At 32.3% G+C, this 12,830-nt stretch overlaps 1 protein-coding gene across 1 annotated transcript; it reads left to right on the top strand.

Moving 5' to 3' along the window:
• Window positions 1-587: 587 nt before the first annotated feature.
• On the top strand, window positions 588-3,850 carry LOC124531059. The gene is made up of 4 exons (XM_047105503.1): window positions 588-999; window positions 1,733-1,924; window positions 2,296-2,507; window positions 2,674-3,850. Exons 1-4 carry the CDS (start codon window positions 818-820, stop codon window positions 3,840-3,842), a joined length of 1,755 nt encoding a protein of 584 aa, XP_046961459.1. The 5' UTR covers window positions 588-817; the 3' UTR covers window positions 3,843-3,850.
• The last annotated feature ends 8,980 nt before the right edge of the window (window positions 3,851-12,830 follow it).

Here is a 12,830-nt window from a genome sequence, read left to right as displayed (position 1 = left end):
GCATGTTGTAAGCACGCCTAACCGATTATAGTAAAGTCTTAGACCATCGATGAGACGCCCCAAGAACCGTCTTCCATCAAGTTGTCCTAATTTAGTCCACATGATTTTTATATTTTCCTATCTAATAACCCCTGTATAACGAATCGTTTCAGAACACTACTAGCATCCGGGCGCTTGTTGTGCTCTAACGAGGGCTGTCGGGCTAGTAATAGAAATATTTGTCACCTACAGAATATTAAAAAAAAAGTTTATTAGAAATATAGTTTTATTGACATAAAGAAATCTTTATACTTGTAAATCCACTTAAAATATGTTAAAAAACAAAAGTAATTGGACATTTTAACAGCGGTTACTTTTTAGTAGCGGTACAATGTTTTATTTTAAAACATATACTTTTACTATTAATAAATTTCATGCATTTACATTCAAAATGGTATATCATGAAGTCATAGCAGATTATGTGAAAGTATCAGAAAAGTAAGATACGTTCTTCTTTTCAAAAACCTAAATTATTATCTATAAAAAACACAAAAGTATGCCACAGGACAGAAGTTATCAAAGAATCAACAATTTTATCTAATCGTATTTTATCAATAGGAGTGGGTAACTTTACATATAACATGATTCATTTGTTTTAAAAATAATGAAGTTTTCGTATTGATATTGCAATATTCTGCATGAAAATGTTAAAATCGTAGAACAGTGGCATTTTAAAATGAACGTGTATAAATTATGTGATTGTACAAAAAATAATCTCAAACTTTGCAATATTAAGTCTTTATTATGAGTGTTTATAGATAACTTTGTAACTATTAAAATGGTGGTATGTGATCTGGATCAAGAAGTGTCGGGTGAGATTTTGGGAAGGAAAATACCGGCTTGGCAGGCTCTTCTATTCCATCGAGTACTTCCGTCATGTGGAGGTCTGGTCCTTTATTTAATCGTGATATGCTTCGATTTCACACTCGTTTATGAACACATAAACAAAGGTGATAAAGCGTGAGTAAATTAATTTGTTTATATACATATAACAAAATCTAAACATATTAAATAATTTGTATTATTATGAAAATTAAAACTCGATAGTATAGCTTCTAAATATAATTTGTTTATGAACAATCTTAATGATATATACATATATAATATTAATAAGTTTGTTTTGTTAGGTACCTACTCACTCTCTACATTTACAAATTTATTCAAAGAAGAAAGAATAGCATCATATCCTAAAATAATCTACTCTTTTGCAAACATTATGTCGGTGTATAATTGCTTAAGCCTAATTACATACGAATTAGTCAAGAATTCGTAATATATTTAACGCTATGAAGCTTATATCAAATATTAGGTATTTTCAATATTATTTGTGATAAGTTATTATTATAAATGGAAACAATTAGTACAATAAGCACTATGTACATTCTTATAATACTGGGTTTTTTTATTTCTTTGTAGGTATCTGTGAGTAATAAAGCTAATGTTTTCGTTCATTATAAAGATAGTAACCATATTTATAAATGTGGCTCTGTATCTATATGTTAAAACGATATATGACATAACCACCGCTTATTGCAAATTTATAAGATAAACACTGTTATGTCCTAATACCTCATAATGTATACAATATAATATATACTTTTTATAAGCTATTTATTATTAATTATACCTAGGGACGTATTACCTAGATATATTTTGTACAGAAAATTAAGATTTTTTCTCTTTTTTTCATTAGGCTCGGTATATTCGTCATCATATTGATGGTATTACCAGCGATTTTATCACTGGTGTTTACTCTAGCATCGCCACCCCCTGGCTTGCAAACAGAAGATTCAGCATTCACAGTGACAATAAAGAATAATGACATAAAATGGATATTTCAGGAAATTTTACGTGCTCTCTTTTTTCCGATTACTGTTATTGGCAGGTTAGTAAACATATGCCGTTTTATTTTTATAATAGCTTGTGTTCGTCGTGTCTACTTACAAAGCGTACATCGATACTGTTAAATGTTTTATTTAATGTCCCCATACTTTTTCTGATTACTTACTAATCTTAAACATTTTTAAAGGAAAGTTTCGGCTACACATAGAGTGTACAAAAGTAGTAATAGTAATAGGTATTTCGGTTTGCAATAAAATATTAATCATAATAGGTAACACGATATTTTTAAAATAAATGAGTATTTTGAATACTTTTTATTAATAATCTGCCATATCTAGTGAACACTCGTCTATAATAAAAGTCGAGCTTTTCTTCGTTACATAAGTAAAGACATAGATTTAATTTACGTTGCAGATACTGCTATTTAATATTCTGGTGGATAGAAGCGGTGTACGCGGCCCGCGATCAAGATGAGGAACGAACGCGGGAAGCGCTCTCTCTGGCCCGAGAGCCTTCTTCCATGGAACTGTATCTATTTCTGCAGGCTTTCATACATTGCGCGCCCCATGCCATTATCAATACCCTAGACATGATGGCACGTTATGCGAATCCTGCATTTGATAAAAGTACGTGTTACACATTTAATGCCAGATAACTGTTGTTTGTTTTATAAAATATATAACTATAGATTATATTATTCTTCATCACATTAAGGGCATTTATCTCTGTTAAATAATAATGTCATCTGTTATATTATTAATATTTTTATATCTGTTTTAATTTATTTTACAGTCACCCTACAAGCAATAAGTATGATTGCAGCTTCACTTCGAATGGCAAGTACAGCTACGATGTATAGAAGATTTGAAAGAGAGAAATTGTGTGGTCGAAAATATCCATGGAATATTAATAATAATAACAAAACTCAAACTGAAAATGCGAACAACGAAAATATAGAGAAAACCAACGAAAGTCGAGAAGACGACTCTCTTTACGAACCGATTATGAAAAGACAGACATCAGTATCACAAAATAATTTTAATGACAGAGAACAAATCAATAGTGACCTAATCCAATTTTCTCCTCGTAGTTCAGAAATTCAGAGCCCTTTTTACGATGACGATATTGTCTCAGCTTCGGACGAGAGCTCAGATTATTTGCCGCAGGCTCGTAACGAGGAGCTAGAAAGCGATGATGAATACGTCAGGCCCATATCAATTATAGATAAAGTAGCGCCGCGGAGGCGAGATACAGATTATACAATTGAGAGAGTGTATGTCCCACCGCCGCCCGTGACTCCGGCGCCAAGACCAGGCTCCTTCGCCGTGTGGGCGGAGAGATTAGTCGAGAATGCGGAGTCGATTCCGACTTGGCTATCTGCGCCTCCGAGAAGGAAGCACTGGGAAGTAATCCAGGACGAGCCTGATATTCCGCGTCGGATACCGCGGACTTACATGCGCGGTCTTGAACCGCAAGACGCGACGGCTGCTTTGGTTAATTTCTTAGGATGGTACGCGTTTTTCATAGCACGTTTGCTCTCTATAGCGGCATTTATAGATTTTTTTCCTTTTGTTGCGATTATAATTTTAATGTCTCACTATCAAGTGATGCTATTATTTTTAATAGTCCCGCAAGCGAGTACTGTGAAGAGAGCGTTCTATGTGTTCCTCGCGTTCATATACTTGTTTTGCCTTATGGAGTTTAAGATCCGTTTCCGCCACGTCCGCGTGTGGCATATGTTTTGGATCATAGTGTGCACTGTGGAGACCGTTGTATTCATCTCGGTGTGGGCGACTGTCGATAACAAACTACATAATTGGTGGAGAAGTTATATTGTTATAGTAACTATTGTGAGCATGGTGCTTAGTTATTTGCTCTTCCTTGTGTATTTCCTACTCTTACAACCACGAGAGACTGTTGTTTGTATTAATAACAATAATGTTAAGAAATATAAAAAATAAGAATTTTGTATATGTTTTTATATGTTTTAAAATAAAATCACAATACAATGAATGATACGTATAATGAATCAATAATTTATCTACGTCCTCAAAGTTCTATATTATGTGGGTAGCACTCGCTACGTGTTTTATAACGATTGGCGGTGACACGAGTATTTATTGTTTTTTCCCAACAGAAAACTCGTAAAAGTATTGCGCAACGCTTACGTTTACACTTAGAACATTAGACCCGTATGTACGGCACCCTATTCTTCTGCGCTGACATTCCGAAAGGTGCATGGCGTAATACACTTACAGCAATAAACATGACGCTTTTGTGTTAGTCACTTCAAAGAAAAGTATACGCTTCACGGCTGTGATTGAAGTCTTCCTTTTGGTCGTTAATGCAGCTGTACAATTTTTACACATTTCCCTTTGTCTTGTTATTGATTTATTCTCAGAAAAAATCCGCACGAGAATAGATGTTATCAATCTTTGCAGCCGTAAGCACGTTTTAGATATTGATCCATACGAGAGATTGATTGTTTGCCTCGCTTCTATAGTAAATTTCTTAGTGATATTTGCATTAAGTTCGTACAATTAATCATTACCAATACAAGAAGAGTTACCGAACTATTTAAATTCCACATTCAGTACTCATGTTTTTGTTATTCAAACTTACAAAAATATTAATTATTACACATAGTAAATGAGCCTTCGCTTTTATGAGTTGGTCTCTGTGTGAAAACACAGATCTTCATTCATTGTGGAGTTGCGAATCATATTTTTTATCAGACGTATTAATTTTGTCAGATGGTTATCGAATAGGTCATTGGTTATTTTTAGAATAAACTTTTTTTAGAGTTTTTATAGTGTGCAAAAACTGAATATGGAGTCCTTTGAACTTCTTTATATTTATAGTTGAGCAGACAGATTTAATAGTTTGATGAATTTATTCAATTATTTACATTGAGAATTGCAAATAAGTAATGAAAAATTTGTAGTTACGGAAGTTTTAAGTTAAAACAGCGACACCTAGTATTGATGAATTCTAGTTTGAAGGCTGAGACAGATAGTGTAACTACAAGCACAGGGGACATAACATCTTAGTTCTCAAAATTAGCGGTGATGATATGTAAAGACAATTATTACAGTTCTAAGACATTACTGACCACTTACCATCAGGCAACCAACCTACCTTCCAATTGGTAAAAAAAAAGATAATCTGTTGATATATAGTGACGAAAGTTCGTACGATGTGCGTCATTTTTTATTTAGAAACGTGAGAATTCCGTGGTTTTCTTTATTTGCTTGCTCGGAACTATTTATTTGCCGCAAACAAAGAGCTAAAAAGAGTGCATAAACAGAGCAGCTTATGTGAAAACTCTACCATTTGTGAGAAGCCGATGATCTTGTCGATTATCTTAATGAAATAATATTTCATAGCAATATTAACTAAAGCCCTGTGTTAAACACAACATCTGCCCGCAAGTGCAAGTGCAAGATTCATCTTTCGATCGATCTCCAAAAATATATAGTCCAAGATACATAAGCGCGGCGCCTTTTGTACACCTCCTACGCCATGGATTAAGACGGCCCTTATATTAGCACACTGTTGCACCTAATTTGTAGGTTGGTTTAAAAGCGATGTGCCCACTTATTATAAGATTAATTTGAGACAAATTTGTATAACACTAAATGAATAACTATAATAATCACGCAAATATAAAATTCCATTACCAGACAATTTCATGGAACTCAGAACGATAGTGATTTATATGGGCTATGCAGTACGGAGCCGCGGTGTTGCAAAGTTGAGTGAGCTTTAAGTCGCGGCACGCACTTTGATCATTATTTTTTGCTAATTTACCGTGCCCTGTCGATGGAAGTCCGGAGATGAGAGCCCGCTTCGGTAATTGCAGTCAGACGAGAACGATGTTATTATATTATCGAAACTTACAAGGCGACTAAATTAAAGCTCCAAGATGCATCATGCCTACATTAGGTTTAATGTATGAAAATTATAATAATATTCCATCGAGGTGACGTTTAAATTTGTAACAGCCTTAATGCTTTTGAAATTATAGTATGAAATATGTAGTAAGGTGTTTTGATCGAATAACTATTCTATTATAGGTACGCATAATGAGATCGCTTTCTTCTTATTACAAAGCGGCTTCTATGATTGATTTTAAATAGATCGATTTTTAAATAAATGTTCTTCCAAGGAATACATCAACTAAAACCGACGACGGGTCTAGTCATCCATTTTTAATTATTTTATTTTTTTATCTTTTTCTCGTATATTAAGCTTGTAAGATTTTTAAATAAAATAATATGTGATTGATAAGAAACAAGAAAGAAAAAAGCAAATACTTGTAAAAGTCTCAAGCGAGCATCGATGAATCACGTCGTAATTAAATTAGCATTTGCAAGATGTAATATGCCCGTGTATTAAGATAAGATTCGAGTTACACGTTTTTTAAATGAGTTTTATTTAGAGCGAAGTCATGATTTACATATTGTGTACGTTGTATCAAATAAGATCTTAGAGAGGTATGTAATAATTTAATTGTTATCTTCGCTCTGAGCTGACCACTAGTACTATTTCATTTACTGTCTATCCCCTGTCTGAAGATGCATTATGTTCTCGGTCGCGATTGAAACTAAGCGGCAACAAATCGATATCGCCTCAAGTAGTGGGATACAATGCAGAGAGTAAGGAAGAGCAAAAATAAGCAGTTGCTGTCGGCAGAGGCCGGGCCAAGGCCCTCGACCGCCGGCCGCTTGCAATCCGACACTTCTTGTACTCAATTTTCTATACTAATTTGCAGATCTCGATGTAGGGTTGAAATTAATGACTGCCATTTTAATTAACACTTATTTATTTAGAAAGATAATTGAGGGTTTTTTTTATATTTATGTAATGTTGTCTAAAACTGTCATAATAAATTTCTTCGTGTTTATGCTCGTGACATTATTGTTTACTTTTCATTAGTTAGAAACACACGCATCGATGTAATGATCGGTTTTATCTATTAATTAACTCTCGATAATAATCATTAATTATTTTAATTGTAGTTGAAGAGTAGATACTTATTTTAATACACATGTATTAATTCTAGATGTAATTAATCGGTTTCCAACCTGACAAGTAAACGTGTTATTTAGAAATAAGAAATAGGAATAGATCGTAAACATAAAAGCGATAACCGTTTATTGCTTTCCGCTTTTCATGAGAAAATATTTTGCTAAATCGTTCCCGACTTTTATGTTATATACTAACGAATGAAAGTCTGCAATTATGTCCTATCAATATATTTAAGGTGGGCAAACAAGTTCGTTAGTAGCGAATGCGATATCGCGTGTCGATAGCCCTGACGTCCCGACTCACGAGTAAAGAGGCGGAACCTTACAACGGGCTGCGTTGTGCGTGCTCGGCAATAAATCGAATTCGCTGAGGACAGCGCCGTTGTCCGTCGAGATGGACGCGTGCGATACTTTCCTCATATATCCGATAGCGAAGGCATCTACACTAAACCTCGCCGAGCCCTTAATCACTACAATACGCTTACGTACATACAAAAACAACCATTGCTTATCTTCGCTGTAATTTATTGAAACAAGGATGGAAAGGGACACGTTGAACAGAAATTAATGTTATTCGAACATCTGAATGTAAGCAACCATACAGATTGTTATCTACCCATTTGATTGAACTGCTTTATGATTAGTTATAACAATTGTTCGAATTGCCTTTAGCAAGCAAAGCCTGTTAAATGTTTGTAATAAATCTTTGTGCAATACAAATCGAAGCTATTTCAAATACAAATAGAGTATCAATAAACTTTATTGGACCTGACATAACCTAAAGTAGTTGTAACTTGTAATACGTTGTGCTTATTGTTGTTGATTACGATAATATTATCTTTATTTAGATTTATTGTAAAACCAAGTAGTTATTTAAAGTTTGCCAATATTTAAATTTTACATCATACTCTGCTTCGAGGATAAACATTGCTCAGTAAACTAAATACTTTATAATGACCGGAGAGTAAATTCGATATTCTGAAATAATATATATTTGCAAATTGACATTTGAACGTTTTGTTTTGTAAACAAAATACAAATATGAGATAAATCGAATAGTAACAAAACCTTACTTCTTTATTTTTAGGAAGCAATAAAGATAGTCCGATATGTTTACACGCACAAAGTTCAAGAATGTTAATCAATAAACATCAATTGGTCACGTACGGGACAATGCCTACTGATAAGAGATATCTTCGAGCAAGCCTGGCTCGAAGCGCTTTCGCCGAGCGTATGCATTTCTCCGCAACGCATCTCGTGATAACATAATGACTTTCCACATTGACTCATACAACAACCCATGTATATACGTATACAAACAAATAAACAAACAATTTAAGTTCTATGAACTGTACAAGGAGATACTAAATTCATGTCATGAGTTATCTGGAATGAATTTTGTAATGGCATACGTTTTCCGTTTCGCCGTTTGCGAGATATATGACGATGCTAATTATCTTAAATCGTTGCGGTATAATTATTACATAATAATGTGTTTGAACAAACTCCGTAGACAGATACCAAGTTACACACGGGTCGATTAATAACATTTTAACGATTTCGACTTTTTATTAATGTATTTAACATTATGTTAGAGAAATATGATTGTTTTTTTTTTAGTTAAAGCTGATAATATATCTTTAAGTTTACCAATATAAATAATAATAGGCGTCGTTGCTGTATTGATAGTAATAGAAAAATAGTTTTCATGGCGTTAATCTAAGGCTCTAAGCAGTCTTCGAGCATGTGACAACCTTGAAGGTGAATAGGTATGCATACGTGATTTAAATCTTAATATGAATCGCTTTGCTACGCCTGATTAAGTATTTCCACTGATTAACTGAAGAATCTAATTGAATCACTAATTTTCTCACAGTGAAAATTTTCCATTGTGACTTCAATTTAATTCAAAGCCTAAGTTTGTAATTATCAGGGCTATCCATAAAATATTCCTGGTATTCGTGTTTAAATTTACTTGTATTTAATCAAATATTCAGCAATTAATTTGGCTATAAATCAACAAATGTTTCTATTACATCTTGAAAGGTATATTCAATTGTACAAATTATAGTTATTTTTATACCGCATTGGATACCAAACCAAGCTACAGATTCCCAACGACCGGAGTTCAATTCCTACTGAGGGCTAATTATTTTTAATAGGAACTCATAAGACACACTTTAAACAATTTGAAAGTTTTTGCAACGTAAGACACAAATCAGAATAATGAGAAAATTATATTGCAAGCTAATCATGATTTATTTTGACTCATAAATGTAATGCCTATTTACTTTGAAAAAGGTTGGATATGTGAATGTAAGAAAGAGACTCAAGAAACCGAAGGATAAATATGATATCCGCTACGAAAATATTTACACGAGTAACATAAAATATTTTCCAAGCAATAATCAAACGACCTTCTCCATCACTACGCTAAACTATAACTTGATACTAACTGATTGTACTTAGCTTATAATCCAATCCATTGTTAAAAAAATAGCGAAACGAAACCATCTTAAAACTAGAAACTAGAAGACGATTGAATTAGCACGCCTTGATGCGGTGTCTAAAGCTAAAGAATGATCGCGGTGATTTGTTTATGAAACGAATATAAGTTCTTGTCTGAGAAAAATTTAAAGTATGCTTTGTACTTTCTGTTTAATGTGTAGGCGGAAGACAATGATCGCGCGACTAGACATTGATTTAGGACATAATTTACAGAGTTATATTAATTTCGCGGACGTCAATGAAATCTTCGTGTGCGGTCAAACAGACGATTGATTTATAATCACTATAACATTGTAATGTCTCTAAAGAATGAATTGGTTAATCTCTCTACGTCAACATTTGCGTCATAGTGCCAAATTAAGGAATACAATGAGATATTTATGGTCTATTGCGTTTTAAAAATAAACAAGGAAAATTAACCCTTACTAGGTAATAGGTACAAAAATTTAGTATCAATATTGGTATTTCAATTATGTACATTGATGCATTATGATACTGTTATAACTTGAAGTATTATTAATGCATTATGATCTTGTTATAGCCAAAACCCCTCGCGAGCGCAAGCAGAACTACACACCAAGTTTTCATTACAATCAAATGTGGCTTGGAAACGCACAAGGATTCGTTTTTAACAACAAAGAAATAAATGTTTTTATTTTATAACGTTGACTAATAGCAAATGTTCGTACGTCATTTTTGAACTGTCAAACTAACAAAATTATTTGATATAGGTATGAATCAAAGCATTAACTTCGACACAGTGAGTATGACCTGTCTCTATTTAATCTCCAAGTAATATTTTAAATAACGGACTAGTGTCAGTCGACATTAATAACCTTCTAACGTTAGACCAAAATTTGAGTTAAATTTTCAAATAACAAAGATTATTTTATCCAATAAATCAAGTATGTAAAGATAATCACAGATTGATTTATAGATAATCAATTAAACATAAGCAATGAAATATAATAAAACGATACAACTATTTACTCAAGCATTACCTTAGGTATATACTTTATTAATTCAATAATATTAATATTTGTCAATAAATGAAGTATTGAAATAATTTTAAGTCTGTGATTTATTTATAAGTATTGATTAAATTTATGTTGTAAATGATCGCTTATGTTATCAATTACAACCTACTTATGTATAACTAGCTGTACCGCGCGGTTTTACCCGCGTTAAACGTTCGTGCTCCGCCCCCATAGACTGTAGCTTATGATGTTAAAAACCCCTTCAATAACGTTCCTCAATTATTGAACCAAATACAAAAATATTATTTTTAATCCATAATAGCTCTAGAGATCACCGCATATAAGCTTATCATAAAAAAATATAAAAACATTTGAAAATTCTAGTCAAATCAGTTCATAAATAACGAACTTATCAGGTAGAAAAACTAAAAAATACACAACGGAATTCAAAACCTCCAACTTTTTTGAAGTCTTGATTCCTATTAGGGGCCTTGCGCCTAATTTGCTGACAATATTCCCTTGTTCGATACTGATAAATGGTTTTAATTATGGATAATCATAAACATCTTCGTGTGGTCTTTAAAATTCTATAGTCTAACGAATACGAAATATTAATAGGAATATATGTATACTATATATTTTTATCTTTCTTATTATGAAACATAAATAAACAATGAATAAGTCCAGGTATCAACGAGAAAAATTCATATAAAATAAGTTGGATATTTCTAGTTCCGAAATTTCCAAAAATCCTTTTATTACAGATACTTGCATTATAATATAAAAATATATTATAAAGATTAACGATAAATCAATAGAAAAATGTTACGTAAATGTAAAGAATTTTCTTTATGAAACTTATTTAACAAGCTTTTATTTAACGTCTGTGGTGACCCAATTTTACAACTCAATTTAAATCACTTCGATTCAGTCGATCGTACTCTCATTTTACCAAAGCTTTTAACAATAGATCCTACTAGTTATCATTATTCATTCATTAAAAACTAGTTGGATATTAAAAAAGGTTTTCTTTAATTGATTAGTTATTGCATAACAAATGCAGCTCTTATCTATATAAGTCTCATTGCTATTAACTATTGTTACAATGCAATTGCTATCTGACTTCCGCAACTCTATATGGGCAATTCAGTAACACATCGGAATACAATATATTTTTTTACAAGTAATAATTCGTATCGATCAATAAAACATGTAACTTTCCATTTCGTGTATCATTGGTGAAATTTTGATGATATCAAAACTAAACCAGAGATCGACAACATTTTACTCTAGCATTAGTTTTTACGACATCATATTATATATCATACAAAGTTTGATTCAACCATCGCAATGACTACTGTCTGTACTCAACCAGCTGCTACTAACGAGAACTTATCGTATCACATGCGCTACGGAAATTTTCCTTAAGAATAAAGAGAACTGTTAGCAAAATTCATACATATACAAAGCGTCCATTTTTATAGGACTTTACGTTTTTTACTTTACAAATGTAGGTTATTATTTAATTAAACCTATTATATTGAGTATAATTCATATTTGTACATTTTATTCCCTTGTGCGAAATATAATATTTCAATTCATATTTTTATTAATAAAATTAATGGATTTAGGAATGTCTACTTGCTGTACTAATAAGTCTGAAGTAACACAAAAGAATTCCCTTTTCGCTAATAAATGTTAAGAGATAAATCGCTATAAATGCTCTTATAAAGTTTCTTATTAATTAACATTTTTTTTTAAATAATTGGCATAATCTTATGGTGTAAGCCTGTGATCTTGAATAAAAAAAAATCGTTATGATTTTTTAAAATACTAATGAAAAAATAATTTCGAAATATTTGTAGCTTTATTAATACAACAAAATTTATACTGATTTGCTAAGTCAATTTTTTCAAACTCAAACTAAATTCTCAATGAAAATTTTATTCAATATGTAGGTTTGGAATAGTCTTTATTTTTAAGTAATAATTACGTAGTATCCGCAAACAAGACTTATACTCTAAACGCATTGCGACAGAACAAGGCTTCTTGTATTAAGTTCGATGAGTTTGTAAGAGCTATTATTATGGGTCGTACAAAGGATGACTAGTGAGAACAATACTAACACACCGTAACGCGTACTGGTATACAAGTCTCTCTTTACGGGCGTGCGTGCGTGACGGGAGCGACCTACATCGTAACTTCGAAGAGGTTTATCTATTCAAATCGCGGATGGCACGGAATCTAATTAACATTACATGAAGACTAGATGCAGTGAATAAGTATACTGGAATTCCCTTGGAACTTTGTATCGATCTGTAAAAATAAATCTATAGCGAAATTTTGGCTAAAATACGCAGTGCTCTGTCGATGCTAAAGAAATTATATTCAGATTTTAATTTGATTAAATGCATCAAGCTTATGCATTTAATCT

Source organism: Vanessa cardui, chromosome 7 (assembly GCF_905220365.1).
Source record: "Vanessa cardui chromosome 7, ilVanCard2.1, whole genome shotgun sequence".
Taxonomy (NCBI): Eukaryota; Metazoa; Arthropoda; class Insecta; order Lepidoptera; family Nymphalidae; genus Vanessa; species Vanessa cardui.
Note: the sequence above shows the minus strand (reverse complement) of the source record. Positions and strands in the feature narration are given on the sequence as shown.